The 15,804-nt window shown below is 34.5% G+C and overlaps 1 protein-coding gene across 5 annotated transcripts in view; it reads left to right on the forward strand.

The window, feature by feature from the left end:
• The window catches only part of CD55 (CD55 molecule (Cromer blood group)), a 25,655-nt gene extending 11,542 nt beyond the window's left edge, over positions 1–14,113 (forward strand). For 3 of the 5 annotated variants that reach the window (XM_064477135.1, XM_064477134.1, XM_010991319.3), the window contains 5 exons: positions 1,367–2,203; positions 4,652–4,672; positions 9,968–10,040; positions 12,036–12,139; positions 13,043–13,178. In XM_064477135.1, the coding sequence (XP_064333205.1) occupies positions 1,367–2,203; positions 4,652–4,672; positions 9,968–10,040; positions 12,036–12,099 (995 nt within the window). In that variant the 3' untranslated portion in view covers positions 12,100–12,139; positions 13,043–13,178. Of the gene's footprint in view, positions 1–1,366; positions 2,204–4,651; positions 4,673–9,967; positions 10,041–12,035; positions 12,140–13,042 lie in introns of all 5 variants that reach the window. The other 2 variants (XM_010991321.3, XM_010991320.3) reach the window with 2 other exon arrangements.
• Positions 14,114–15,804: the final 1,691 nt, after the last annotated feature.

The raw sequence follows: 15,804 nt of genomic DNA on the forward strand, positions 1-15,804 counted from the left end.
CAAGATTTGGAAACTCAAAGCAATGATAAAAGCATCAAGAAACAAAGACACATTATCTTCAAAGAAGCAACAATAATACTGATCAACTGACTTCTCAACAAAAACTATGGAAGCCAAAAGACAATAGGAGGAAATTTAAAATACTGTAAGAAAATTGCTGCTCACCTAGGGGTCTAGACGCAATGAATATATCCTTTAAAACTGAATGCAAAATAATGAAGATGTTCTCATACAAAAACTAAGGGACTTTGTCACCAGCAGACCAGAACTGTACAAAATGAAAAACTAAAGGGAATCCTTCAAGTAGAATGAAAATAATTCCAGGTAAAACATGAAGATGCTTTATAATTATCCTTTATAGCATCCTGTGAGATAGGTAAAGGAAGCAGAATAAATGACACACAACATCTGAGTGCTAGGCAGAATTCGTGCTGATGGTGCTGGCAGTGGCAGTACATACTGGGTGGTAGAGTGTTTTGCTTCAGGGACAGACACTGTGAGATAACTTCGCTAACTTATTTTCCTGGTTCCCTACAATAACGCTATAAGATCTGCTTTGTTTTATCTTCATTTTACAGATGAAAAAACCGAAGCTTAGAGGGATTAGAAAACTTGAAAACAGTCTCTAGGATGTGGTCAAACAGACTCAGGTACTAATAGGTCCTGCCTTGGGGGCAGATGCAACACAGAGTCAAACAGGCACTGAAGACCTAAAATTTTAATGTCGTTAGATTTTTGATTCTCAGAATAGAATCTTTACCGAATTTGCACTTCAGATGGTTATCTCATATAAAATCCAAAGGGAAAACTAAACGAATGTATATAAAGTTGGTAACCAATATCAGGAGAGGGGAAGGGAGTTATTTTATTCTGATTGACTTTATTGCTTCAAAAAAGAAGTGAAACAAAACAAGTTTCCAAGGTCACTAACGTGTCCTGAAAGCTTTGGGAAAAGTAACTGTGTTGGGATTATCTTTGTTGGTTCAAGGTTGCATCCTGCTGTTCTTTGGTCTTGGCAAGGAAGAAAGTCTTTGAGAGAAACTATCTCTATTTGGGTGTGCCACAGAATGAGATCGCTGCCAGCTCTGACTTTGGTTTCCTTTTTTTCCACATAGAAAACAGTTTAAGAATGGTACTACTCTAGTATAAATCTACTTTAGTTTACTATAAATATAATTTATATCAAAATGAAGACAATAGAGCATTTTGGTTCCTTGGGAAATATATGAGAAGACTCGGTTTCCTAAAAGTCATGTTTTGGTGCTTGTGGGGAAGGAGAAGAGTCATAGAGCAAACAATTGGTTCCTAAATCTTAATTTGGATACTTTCTTTAGCTAATTTTATTTGTAACATTTTTCCTCCATAGGAGCTTCTCGAGTATCCGAGTTCAGACCAACAGTTCAGAAATCCACCACAGTAACTGTTCCAGGTACCAAAGCCCCATCAGCTCCTCAGAAACCCACCTCAGTGAGTTCTCCAGCTACGAAGTCCCCACCATCTCCTCAGAAACTCACCACTGTAAATGTTCCAGCTACAGAAACCCCATCAACTCCTCGGAAACACACTACAGTAAATTCTTCAGATATAGAGAACCCACTCAACCCTCAGAAACACACCACTACAAATGTTCCAGCTACAGAAACTCCATCAACTCCTCAGAAATCCATCATAATAACTTTTTCAGCTACAAAGTCCCCACTAACTCCTCAGAAACTCGCCATTGTAAATGTTCCAGCTACAGAAACCTCATCAACTCCTCAGAAACCCATCATAATAACTTCTTCAGCTACAAAGTCCCCACTAACTCCTCAGAAACCCAATATGGTAAATGTTCCAGCTACAGAAGTCCCACCAACTCCTCAGAAACCTACCAAAACAAATGATTCAGTCGCAAAACCCCCAAATTTCCCCACACCAAACACTCTCTCTCCAGCAGCCCAGAATCCCTTCAAGACAAATGCTTCTGCTACACAGGCCGTACCAACAACCCAAAAATTCACCACAGCAAAAGCTTCACTTACACAGAATCTTCGAGCAACACGAAACTCCACTGCTCTACATCCCCCAGTGACCAAGGGTTTCCACACAACACAAAGATTGACCTCTGCTCATGTTACAGCAACGAAGAGTCCAACTGTTTCCAAGGCAACCACGCGTTTTCACACAACAAGCACCTCAAAAGGACATAAAAGCCCTTCTTCAGGTCAGTTGACTGTTCAAGTTTCTGAGTATGGATCTGAGGTGTTTGGGTGGAAGTTTCCACTTGATTGGGGTTGTAAAAGTAAACAATCTCTGATGTATTGTAGGCAGAATTTTTCTTCACACTTTTAAGTTCTGACTGTCTTTCAGAGGCAGGCTTGGATTGTGCTAGGGCAAAACTTTAAGAAAGAAACAGTTTGCAATAATATAGAAAAAACATTGTGGGTCCAGAAAAGCAATGCTAAATTAAGGTTGGTGAAGAAATGCTGGTTTTTTTTTTTTTAATAGTAGCTCTAGAGAGTCATTTAATTCTTCAAGACTCTTCAAAGAACTAAATATATATAACCCTTAAAATTGATTTCTGGGTCTGATTCACTGACAAAGCCACTGAAGGAACTCTCAAAGCACTAGAGTTGCTAACACGGTAAAGCACCTTAAAAGTGTCCTCTCAGTAATTGAAAACACAAAGTTCTTTGAAATAGTTTATATTAACTCTTTAAATGACAGTTTTTATGAAAGCAGAGTAAAATATGCTGTAGACTTTAGAAAAACCTGTTGAGTGAATGAAACTCTTCTGCCTAATTCATGCTGCTTTGGGCCACCAGGATGCCTTCTTGTTTTACAATTTGCCTAATGTATTAGCCATTTTTATGGACATTTCTGTTCTCGAATAGAGAGACTTTTTTTTTTTTTAGTTCTTTGGAAAATCTTATTGACACTGAACCAGGAGATAATTTTTTAAATTATTTTAATTTTTCATTGAAATCCACAGACATGCAGAAAGCTATGTAAAATATACATATAAGGCTTAATAACTTTTCTGAAGCAAATAATCATATAACCACCACACATGTTGAGAAATAGGGCATCAGCAGCCCCACACTTTCCAGATGCTCTGTTGGTCATGGACTCCATCTTCTGAAGTGAGACTCTGGTTTTCTGCTCCCTGTGCCATGTGACATAGGGATTTCCCTCAGCTGCATGTATGCAAATCTCATTCTGGCAGCTCACCTCCTGCCTGAGCTCTCAAGGCTTCACTAAATTTCTGCCTAAGTGACTTTGCTCTTACTGCCTTCAAGTATTTGTGGATTGTTGTTTTTCAAGATTTTGTCCAGATTTCAGAATTGCTGCTCTCAAGTCCATTTGGCCATCACCCAGAATTTTTAAGAACTTAAAACATTATTATCATTGAAATTCCCTTTGTATGTTTCTTTATTCCATTAGCTAAAAAGCCAAATACACACAGATAGACAGAATCTCATGCCATTTAGTTCCCCTCTTTAAAAGGGGAACTTCAATTCCTGCCTGCTTTTGAGCACTCTTTAGTGGTATCAAATAGTTGTTTTTTAAAATTGTTTTTACCCATCATGCCCATGTTTTCATAATGATTTCATACATTTAATAATGGTTATCTGGAAGCCGATTTTGCCATTACCTGAATCTTTTTAGGAATTTAAATATTACAGATATTATTGGTGAAGTTCCCTTGCACATTTCCCCACTCCCATTTCACTTGCTCTCAGGCCATCACTGCCTCACGTTTGGTGTGCAGGCTTCCTATCTGTTTTTATGTCACCATGCATAATACATAATACTGTTTTTGTATTTTTTTTTTATAATTTATGTCCACAGTATGTCATATGTTTCATTATCTAACTTGACTTTTTGCACTCAACATTGCTTTTCTGGGTTATATTCATACATTTAGATTCAGTTCATTAATTCTAACACTTATATGGGGTTACTGACTTCTTAAGTTTTTATGACATCTCTGGGCCTAAATGTTTTAGGCTGAATATGTCCAATTTTTTAATGAGACAAGGCAGAGAGAAACGAGTTTTACTTATGCAAATTTGTTACAGAGCTAACTTTGTTGAACTGTCTTTCCGCAAAAATACAAGATAATTTAACAAATTTAACTTGAACCTGAGTCAACAATTATTACGATAAAAATACAACCAATGTCTGGATCAAATTTGTCTTTTATGTACAATTAATTTATTCTTTAAATGTTATATACCTTTGTTTGCTTTTATTTACAAAGTCATAGTGGCTACTTATTGACTGTGTAACAGGGTGGCTTACACCATGCACCTTCCATTTGTCAACACTAGCGAGGCCTTACAACAACCTTGACTTGCCATCAAGTCATATAACCAGATTTACAGGCTGTTTGTTTCAGTGTTCAATAACTTTTTTTCATATTTTATGTTTATCATGTTGACTGTTTAATAGATCTAGGCACTGGTATTCCCGTTCCTTGATTATGTTAATAATGTCTAATTGTTTTCATTAATTCGTTTATAATTATTTCTTTTAGCTATGAAAGTCTGAGTTACTTTTGAACTTTCAAGTACAGCTGATTGATCTATAAATATATTAAATGGCTAGCAAATCAGTGACTGCAAAATATTTTTATTTTTGTAATTTTTTCTTTTTTTTTCTCCTTTAGGTGCTAGCATCATTGCATCTGGTAAGTTTGGCTCTCCAGCAGTTAAAAGAAATTGTTATTACTGTGGAATGTACCATCCATATTCCTGGAAAAGAATATTGTCTTTTAAATGTCTTAGGAATACTATTAAAATGCAGTGTTTACGGGGGCCAAAGAGAAAGCAGGTAAATGCATTTTATCGACATGTTTTGTGGACACCATTAGGTACTCGGTATGTTCCTAAGTATTCCCAACCATGTTCTTGTTCCAAGGTAATTCTAGGACAACTTCAGATCATTTGGCCAATCAATCGAGTATTATTACATGCCTATTGTCTCAATTCATCATTCTAGTGGCTAACAAATCAGAAAGGGAGAGCGTTATCAATACAGTTTTTATCCTCAAATATTTTATAATTAATCATACACTACATTTTGATCATTTCTAGATTTCCATCCTATCCCAAGTAAAACAAAGAGAATGCTACCTTTGATTATATCCTCTCCCTTTTCCTTTCCTTATCAGTGGTTTAAAGCAAAGTTATCTTTAAAGAAATATTCTGTTGCTATAGACATGAAGCCAAAAACAAATACCCGTGTTGCAATTCCTTCTAGCATTTGGTCCAGCCTTTCTTTGTTCATAAATATATTATTTGATGTTATGCATTAACAAGATTCATAAGCTCCTAAAGAAGATGGTAAAAGAAATGTCTGTTGAGAAACAATTACAGCTAAAATTGGCATATTGATAAGTAATGTCTAACAGAAAGTACACTTATAAAAAAGTGTATATTTGGATGTAAGTACTTATAAGCTGAAGTCTGATATCTTACACATGCGTGAATTAGCCAAGGGACTCTAAAACTGAAAGCAGGTACTTTATTATTTTTTATTATTATTTATTATAGTTTTTATATTTTAAATGAACTTTTTTAACCTTTTATTTTTTAGATGAAACTTTTTTTAAGCTAAGAGATTTATGTGGAAAGATTCCAACAGTTGGAATTCACTGTGTTCGTTCTATATTTTAAATAAAAAGAAATGCATTCTAAATGAAAATCTCATGATTTAATGATTTACTGTTAACAACAGTGACAAATTTAATAGATGAGCTTTTTCTTACCAGCTCAGCAGCATTCAGTGAAGGGTGGAGGTGCTTACTATTTTCTCTGAAATTCTTTAAGTGTGTGATTTCCCAGAAACCTTCCTTATCTTAATGTTAGTTGCAATTCCAGCTTGTGCTCAGAAATAGAGGAATTCCTTCCCTCTTGAATCAGTCATATGGCAATATTTTTCTTTGGGATCCTATACTTATAAAATATAAACCTGAATATTATCTTTATTTCTTAAATTTGTTATGTGAATGAGGTCAGTTTTCGTATTTTAAAGATAAGCAAACTCTACTGTGAGGAAATTTCTCTTACTGATTATACGGCAAGGTACATGAATGATACAAATGATATTAGAACTTTGCAAGTATTTGAATTTTCTTCCTATTTAATTCTGCTAAGAAAGAGAGACTGACTAGTCTTAGAACTTCCTCATCTGCCGTTTAAGTGAAGCCTGCATTGTGAATTTTAAAGCTAAGTCTACTGGGTCTGTATCAGTGATTTTCAAAAACAATTTTTTTTTTTTTTTATCCTTGCCCTTTCCTCCTCAAGGAGCTTTTTAGGTATTTTTTTTCCTAGTCATCCTCATGAAATATTAATACTACAGATACACTGTAAATCTACTTATGTGCCATATGCATATCTGTACTTTATATATAAAAAAGTAGTATTTTTTCACTCTTTTTGGATGATATAACCCCCATTGAAAAATACATTCTCCATGTAGTTGTGGGGCTTTCTGCTTCTGTTTTTGTTTACAATGTCTTATGGAAGGAAGGCTTGTGCTTTGGACTCAGACCTTGGTTTGAATTCTGGATTGATTTTTTTTTTTCGTTTAGTAATAATTCAATCCAAGTGATTCACTTAGTCTCTCTGAGTCCCAATTTTCTAATTTATGAGATGGAGATCATGATTTGTGCTTAAAGTCTCAGAAGCTTAATGAGATAATAGATGTGAAAACTACTAGCATAATGCTAAAAATTGAACAAATATTAGCTCAAAGAATTCATAGAATGCAGTCACTATTTTTATCCTAAGATGGGTTTCTGGTAATTTTATCATTCTCTCTGGCCACGCCTTTACTAGGGTAATGTTTGCACATCTGCTGTGTGGCAAGTATTGTACTGAAGATTTTCTATGCATTATTTCATTTACTTCTCACTACAGTTCTATCATGTAGCCGTGTCCCACTTTATAGCTGAGAGAACTGTGGTTTTGCAAGATTTTTAACTCGCTCAAGGTCACACAGCTATTAGGCATTTAAATAGAGGCAGATGAGTAGTTTTTCTAGCACTAGGTCCTTGAAAGGATAGAAAGATTCATGTCCTAGAACGGCTCTACTCAAATTTGACAATTAAGATACTCCTAATTCTTTATAAGTATTACTGTTTTTTCTCCATTGCTGAAATCTTATATTGTGACATTCATAAGTCCTTTATGAGGTTTAGGTCAATTGAAGGAATATTAAAGAAAAAAAATTCAAGAATACTTTGTGAAATAGCTAAAATACTTTTTCTGCATCCTTTAAATACCACATGCATATTTACTTATGCTTTATACATCTACTTGAATATGGCGTATGTTACAGACCAGCCCAAATTGAAGCTCACTTTCAAGAGTCTTGAATCATCAGCGGTGATTTGAAATGCATAATTTGTTGATACAGGGATCTTCAATGTGTCATATTACCTATTTTGATGCCTGACAAACTTAAATCCCATTATAAAGTCACTTCAATTATCTAATACACATTATTCAGAGTTAAGAAGTCAGATAATCATGCAATTTTTCAGTGATCTGTTTAGTCTGGAAAGAGAAGTGTGTGAATTTCCCTTACTTAAAAATTTTGAAGCATCACAGAGGCACAGAAAATCTAATGATAACAGCAAGACAATTCCAGGGTCCTGTGGATGTTACTGAGGAAAGGTGTTGAATCCTGATTTATACAATCTAAAAATTTAAGATTTACTCGAGTGCACTCTTTTTCTCTCTACAAAAGTCTCTTTCCTTGCAACTTCACTTGTCCACGGACCTCAGTCCCTTTTATGTTAAATAAGATTATAAAGAAGAACAAAACCTATTCCCAGCTTTCTTAGTTTTTCATAGTATGTAGACTACATTTCCACTTTGTTGGTTATATAAGCGAGGCTCTTTGAAGTGCCAGGATGAATCCACTTCTCTTCAGAAAAGGAGACAAGCATCACTTAATGACACCATATCTTGTGTTTAGATTCTGACTTGGGTTGTTCAGGAATAGAGATGATCATCTAGACATTAATGTAATACCCATCTAATATAAATTCTGTTTGAATAATCTCAGGTGTGTTTATTGAGAATATTATGAACAGTTAAAATCATGACCTGAACTTGGGGTTAGAAATAGGTTTTTCATCTGGTGATAAACTATTTGATTTATCCTTTTATGGTCTCAGTTTTCTCATTTGCAAAAAGAATGTCATTCAGTGCAATTTAATAAATATTTACCAAACACTTCTGAGTATTTACCAAGTACCATGCTAGTTATTGGATGTAATAAGATAACTGGGGCAAACTGATTTGCGTGTTTTAAGCACTATGTAAATACAGTTCTACATAATGGGGAACATTACTAAAAACCTCCTTTTACTCGGAGGAAAACATATTCTAAAATTATGTAGTTCTGCTACCTAAGAGCTCTTCAATTAATAATTGAGAACATTAGAATCATAATCATAATTTCACTTATGATTTCCTAGTTTCACTTATCCCAGGTTGTGTAAATCTTGACACTGATTCACCGCTGGATGATTTTTAAGGTCATAAACTACTGCCTTTGTACTTTAAAGTTTTCTTTATTTCTAATTGGGGAACTAATACTCTCATTAATTTACTGAGGAATCCTTTACTTAGAATTCTATTTCTTGTATTTCTGTATTTTGCGCTGGTTTTCTGTTAAAATATCAACCTTCACACACTTTTCTTCTAGAATTACCCATATGTGCTGACCAGTGACCTAAGAATAGGCTTTTATTTCTGTCATCCAGGTATTCTGATTCACTTTACAATTTTCTATCTTCACTTATCATTCAAATTGAAAATGAGATTTTTTTCTGCGACATTTGAAAATGGTGGGATTAATGGGAAGTGGTGAAAGAAAAAGAAACCCCATATTCTTGAAGAATCATGATTTATTTTAGGAATACAGTCTTTCCAAACTAATTTCATGGTGCTAATGGATCAGTTAAAGGAGTTGATTGGGTAAAATACTGTAAAACCTGTGGTAGAAATAGCTGTGTTTAACTTTGTATCCATACGGTGGTTCAGTTGTGCAACATCTACAGTATTTTGCTCATTTGGAACTAGATAGACTTATTAATCACATTAGCTTCAGTTGCTTTTCTAGTGTCATCTATAATTTTCTTCGTAGTACAGATCAAAAGTAGAGTTCAAGGACTTTGGAGGGTGAAGTGGGGAAGAAAAGGGAGATCAAAGGTGGTGAGGGGAAAGGGCAAATGGGTGGTTTTGAAAAGAAAGGTTTATGTGTAAAAATACACTAGAAAATATTTTTGATGTTGATCAACTTATTGACCAATTATTTGCTGTTGTTCAACTCAAAATAATACATTTAATCTTGAAAGTAAATACTAGCTTCCGCAAATGAAATTTTATCTGCAATGGACTGAATTCTGGAAAACATATTCTGTCGGCAAAGTGAGTTTTACTCTCCATGCTCAAAGGAGAGGATGGAAAAAGGCCACCATTTCTGTCATCTTTGCTATGAACTAAGTAAATGGCTTTCCCATTAACCACACATGTAAGCTTCACACTTCTGAGGCTCAGTTTACTAATCTACAAAATGAGAGTGAACTCCAAGACACCTTCACGTGCTGAAATTACATAAGGCAATCATTAGATTTAAATAATCAATGATCAAAGCCTTTAAAATGGAGCGTGGTGGGGTTGAAACATGGGAGAATCCTCTCAAAGCTGTCCAGTCTTATTTGAGCATCGTGATACTTCATTTTAAATATATCATTTTTCCTTGAAAGATAACAGGATAAATAACATGCAGTTTTTATTGTCAAACTTGTGACATAAGTAAGCCAGATACAAAATACAAATCATGTTTCCTGTTTTTTTCTTGATCTTGCTTCATAATCACTATATTTGTCATTATGAAACTACACTGTATATGTGATTTTGCCCATGTTTCTGTATTAACTGTTTTACCAAATTTTTTCCCTCTCAAGGAATTGTTGCTGCTACTATATTAATTGGTATCCTAATTCTAGTCAAAACTTTCTGGGACTATGGAAAATCAGGGTGAGCAGAAATTCTGATGATTTAAAAAAATTTCGTATCTTCTTTCCAGTAAAACTTGCCACTGTACCAGTAGATTACTTTCTTAGCTTCATTGTATTTTTTGACATTCTCTTTCTTTATTCCTTTTGTGTATAATTACTATCCTGGGTGAGCAGAATTGATATATTTAAAATTTTTTTTTTAAATTTCTCAATATGTATAAGGGCATTCAGGACAGTGATTTGAAAGCCAGAGTCTCATTTTGCAATCTATTAATCAACTCACCTTTTTCCCGGTTCAGTACAATTTATGATAGTATCTGTGTGTTGAACAGACGCAAAAGATTCTAGGAAAAGAACCTCTAACATATGGCTAAGTCGCCTGTGACTAGAGCTTTTTCTGAGTTGTATTTATTAGTAGATGCCAGTCTGTTCAAAATCGGCTCAGTGGTTAAGAGAGGAGGGTCTGGAACATGACTGCTTGATTCCAGTTCTGGGTCTACTGTTTACATGCCATGTGACTGTCAGCAGCTTAACTTCTCAGTTTTCTCATTTGTCAAATGGGGGGAAATACAGTCCCTACTTTGTAGTATCTGCTTCATGAGATCAAATGAATTGCCACCTGTAAAGAGGTTAGAACTTTACTTGACACATGCATGGTAAGGACTCGTGGTGAAACGGCAACATACGTACACAAAAGTCAGTATCTGAAGCATCTGATCTGCACTGAATACATGTGTTAAATATGATGTCGTGGTTGGCTCTGATGTATCCTGTAGACAAACAGGGTATTATTTAAATTGACCTTTTTCTGTTTTATAGATTTCATTGTTCAGAAAACGAACTGTGGAGTTCACACAAGCTTGATCTCTTTCCAAAGTGCCCTAATGCTTCTTATATTTTTGTATTAATTTTATTAAGAACAACTATATTTTAATACTCTTACTAAATTGCCTGTTTCAAGTCTTTGGGTGATTTAAGCGATCTGCTTTTTATTCTCCGTCGCTCTTTCCCTTTTCTTTAAATTGATAATATTATTTAAGCTCATTATAAGCTAAAGTATGTAAACGTTCTTTAAATTACTCAATGGTTCCATCTTTTACTAAAATATTTGACCATTACGTCCTGGTTTTTTCTAAATAGTTTTTACAAATATTTGTTTATGGCCAATAAAATATTCTAAATGCTGTAACAGCAAATGTAGAAAAAATATAACTTTCTCTTCAGATTTTTTCAGAAACTTTTTAAGACTGTGGTTTAGAGCCCAGCAAAAACGAACAGAAATTCTAAATCATATGAAGTGAATTAAGTTGGCACAGATGCTTCAGGAAAAATACTCTGGAAAAAAGAGTAAACCACCAGTCTTGTGTACTTTCTTATGTTTTTTCCAGCTCTCCTTTGGAATTGGAGCATTATCAATTTACTTTCGAAAGCCAGTGCTTTGGGGCTTAATAGGTGAGAGGAGGTGGAGTGTGATGAGTTTACAAGAGGCTCTCCCGTGGCTAGCATCAGTTTTTTTAGATACTTTTTGGTAAAATAATTGGCCATGATATTTTTAATAGGATGAAAAGTGCTGAAATGTAGGAGAGAATATTTGTTTCGTATTTCATTGGGTTTTGCAGCAAATCTAATTCTTCTATTTCTGAATCGGGAAATTCATGCGAACCCCTAAGAAAAACTTTGCCTTTTTCATGTGCTCTTAAAACCACTCCACTTGCCTTATTTTGGAAGCTGTGAAGGATGAGAGCTAACTTTATACATTCCTGCTTATTCTCCCAGTTTCATACAGATTTAATTAAAAATTTGATGTGAATGATTGAAGGTGATAATGTACCTTCACCTGGTGATCCTTTGTGCTTGCCTGTCAAAGGATTTATTCACATCTTTTAGTGTTGGGTATGTATGATACATTTTAGTTTACAAGAAGAATGTGATTGTAAGCAAATGCTGATAATTGCTTTTTGATTGAAGTTATACCTTCATAATTCAATTAGTGTTTTCCTTCTCTGCTACTCAGCTCTTACGATACTCGTGAGAACAACAAAGCGCTTAATGTTAGGTTTCAAAATGTAAGTGACTGACGATGCCACAGAAGGAAGACCTTCTGGTAATTTCTAAAAGGTATATGGTATTATAAAATCCCATTTCTGTGTCTTGCAAAATGTCCACCAGTATAGTTGGCTTAGGATTTATCGGTGACTATTTAAGGATAATAGAGACTTAACCCTCTATTATAGTCAGAATTGTTTCTCTTTGTTGAATGAGGGACTAACACATTGACTCTTCCATTAGTATGACATGTCATCCATCCTCCACTCTTCAGCAATATGCTCATCATCTCATCCTGGATTTTGCACTCCGTTTATTGTAATGATTGGCTGCTCACAATGCTACAAATTTGGGGGAAAAAAAAAAAACAACCCAGAAATACATTCAGGCTTACAAATAGGAATGCCTTCATTGTGACTGTTTGCATCCTGAGATGATTGGCCTGAATTGTATTTGCGTCTCCTTCTGCTTGATGGCTTTTAGAGTTTCCAGTGTTTAAGAAATATTAAATCTGTTTTAACATATCTTTTATAAGTCATGTTTGTAGATCTTGTGAGATACATCTTTTACATTGTTGTGCCAATTATTATGCAAAAGTAACTTAATGTGTATGTATCTATGAAACCTTCTAGGTGTCTTCTTTTGATGAAACTTTCTTCTATTTTGGTGGATTTTCATTGATTTTTAATATGAAAGTAACTGGGTTGGTTCTAACTTGGCTGCTTAATCCCAAGAAACTAAAAACTTAAGTGCCATATTTTCATTGATGTTACTAAAGCTACTGAACTCTAAACTCCATGCTGGCTGAGGTTGTCCATACTCTGTAACTAACTAACTTTGCATTTGTTTTGCATGCCAAATTAACCGATTAATTCTTTTTCATGGTTTATCACATAGTAACTAAAAAATTAATGTATATCACTAGTAAATAAAATTAATTTGATTTACCTTTTTTTTTTTTTTTTTAACTTTCAGGACATGCATGTATAACACTGACAGTTTTGCTTGTGATGCTAGCTACCATTGGCTAGCTGACTTAGCCAAAGAAGAGTTAAGAAGAAAGTGCACACAAGACCACAGATTATTTCTAGTTTCTTAGAACTTTCTGGTGGAGTGGATACAGTGTATGTGTTAGTGCTCTTTGTTTTGCATGCCTTCAATGTCTTCAATTGCATAGGAATGTCCATGAAGCAAGGAGAAACGAATCTGTCCTGGAATCACATTCTCAACACTCCTAAGACTCTTGAAAATAGAACAACTCCTAAGACTGAGAGTGATTACTTTCCTAAAAATGTGGGGAAGTAAAGAGATTTGTTCATGCTTAGAATCGGAGCAAGAAGAAAAGGAAGAAAGGGATTTTTTTTTTCACCAAATCTGTAATGTTACTTTTACTTACAAAGGAAATAGTTTAAAAACATTATTTGGATATTGAAAACAAACAGACAAAATACTAAAACTAGTCTCTTCTAAGAAAAATTGCCAAAGAGAGATGACCCACATTATAAAGTAATTTCTTCTTGACTGTAAGGCATTTTCATCTTTTCTTATTCCATTAAAATGAGTTTGCATCATTTGGCAAAATATTTTAAAGAAAAGACATGCTAATGACACGAGTGTTGAGTTTCTTGGGTTAGTTGGTAGCAAAGGAGGAGTACAGAATGAAAGAATAATTCTTTCCTTGTCATACTAGCCCAGATAGTGAATTCACCCCTTATCTGTAAGATGGATCAGCTATAATTTTGTTCTTAGGACTATTTTTTTTTGGAAAAAGAGCCCTGTGAAAGGGCAAAAGATATCTTGTTGACTTAATGTCTTTAAAAGTACCCAGAGATATTATGATATTAATATAAGGAAAGATTCTATATTTCTGAAGTGAGATGTTCATAGCCAAATCATAAATTTTATTCTTTTATAATAATATTAAGATTAATTTATATTTATTTATGTCAGCAAACACATTAGTTTTACATGTATACCAAGAAAAGTTCAAGAAGATATGTAAAGAAAAATTTATTTTCCCTAAATAGAAATAAATAATTGATCACATGTTTGTCTCATGTGGTATTTGAAATTTATTTTCGTAAATGTAGGTAATTTATTTGTAAATAAGAGAGTCCTTTCCTGCTTCCCATGAGCAGTTTAAATGCTATCCTTTGGTTGGTTATCCTAGTGAGAATAATTTTCAGTTACTTTTAATGTATTACTTATTACTGATTTACCTAAAGGCAATCACACTAATTTCCAGATTCTTTGTATGTTCTTGTCATCTTGCATGTGAAGTGTTGGAATAGACTACAATGTACACATAACTAAATTTGACAATAATTATTATGTCATGTTGCTTCATCTACTTTGTTGCATCATGGCATTTCACTATGAATTCTTAAGTTTGTAAATTTCTAACGATACTTTTCCCCCCTAAGTACCACAACCATCACAACTAACAAGATAATTGTTAATTTCCTAAATTATTAGGAAATTGGTAATTTCCTAACAGTTTCTAACATGAGGAAGTTCAAGTTTCTTAAAAGTTCTACAAATAGATTCGTATCCACCTACTAATTCATTCGTTTGTTAAATTCGAGGGTCTGCTCTGCCTACTCTGTTTCAATCTGGGGCTTCCTGAGGTAGTGGCAAGGGTAACACTGATTCAGTTGCTCAGCAAAGTACCCGAGAGCCTACTACGTGCAGGTTACCATGTGCTATGGGCTGAGGTTATCAAATGACTACCACACAGTATCTGCCCACAAGTTGCTTATTGTCTACCATAGGAAGACCAAAAGGATACACTTACTGAGAGAAAGAATGTAGAGTTGCGTTATAGTTATCACTTGTGCAGAACACAGGGAGTGTTTATGCTGTCTTTACTAAGTGGGTGAGTATTGGTGGGGGAGGCATTCAAGACATGGTGCAAATTGAGAAAGGACAAGTAGGTGAGGTTCACGTGGCAGGATTAGGGGCTGAAAATAGTGCAGCAAGTTCAAAGTAGGAAAGGCTTGGAGAGAGGGTGATGGCATGTCATGTGATCAGTGTAAAAGTAAAATTTTAAATTTCAAGTATTTTATTCTACCATGATTAAATTAAAAGTTGGAAGCAATGATCACAGGTTTATAATAGCAAGAATTTTAGATATTGGGGAAACAGTGAACTTTGACAAGACATACACTGAGTTAGCCTTTATATCTTATTATTTATATGAGGGTAAAAGCTGAAAAAGTATTTAACAGCCAGTTTACCTTGAAGAAAATAATAATAGAAACAGGCCTGTTAGGGGTAATGGGATTTTCTTGTAGGGCTTATAATTTGTCTTCTGTTATCATGAAGTTGAATAGTTTTATATTTTCCCAAGGTAAGCTCTTCTGTAATGTGACAGTTTAATTGCAAAGATGGCATTGCCTTTACTCAAGATTGATGCTTATTTGTTGAAGGAAATTATACTTGCTCACCACAGAAGTTTGCATTTTATGTGTAACCCATGATTACTATCTAATTTCTCAGAACACTTGCACGTTACTAGTTTTTGTCGTATTACACCCTAACACTGTTTTTTTGGTTAACGCCCAAAGTGGAAATACCTCATTTTCTACCCACCCAGTTTGAAGGTTCCCTCCACTTCCTTGCCTAAATTGGAAACAGCCTCTTCCCTAAAGTTGGTGCTTCCTTTGCAGCCGATGCCAGTGGTGGCTGGTTCATTTTCTCACTCTGTGTACCTCAGTGTTGAAAGGTGTGGTGGTGTT

This window comes from Camelus dromedarius, chromosome 21 (assembly GCF_036321535.1).
Source record: "Camelus dromedarius isolate mCamDro1 chromosome 21, mCamDro1.pat, whole genome shotgun sequence".
In the NCBI taxonomy this organism is placed as follows: Eukaryota; Metazoa; Chordata; class Mammalia; order Artiodactyla; family Camelidae; genus Camelus; species Camelus dromedarius.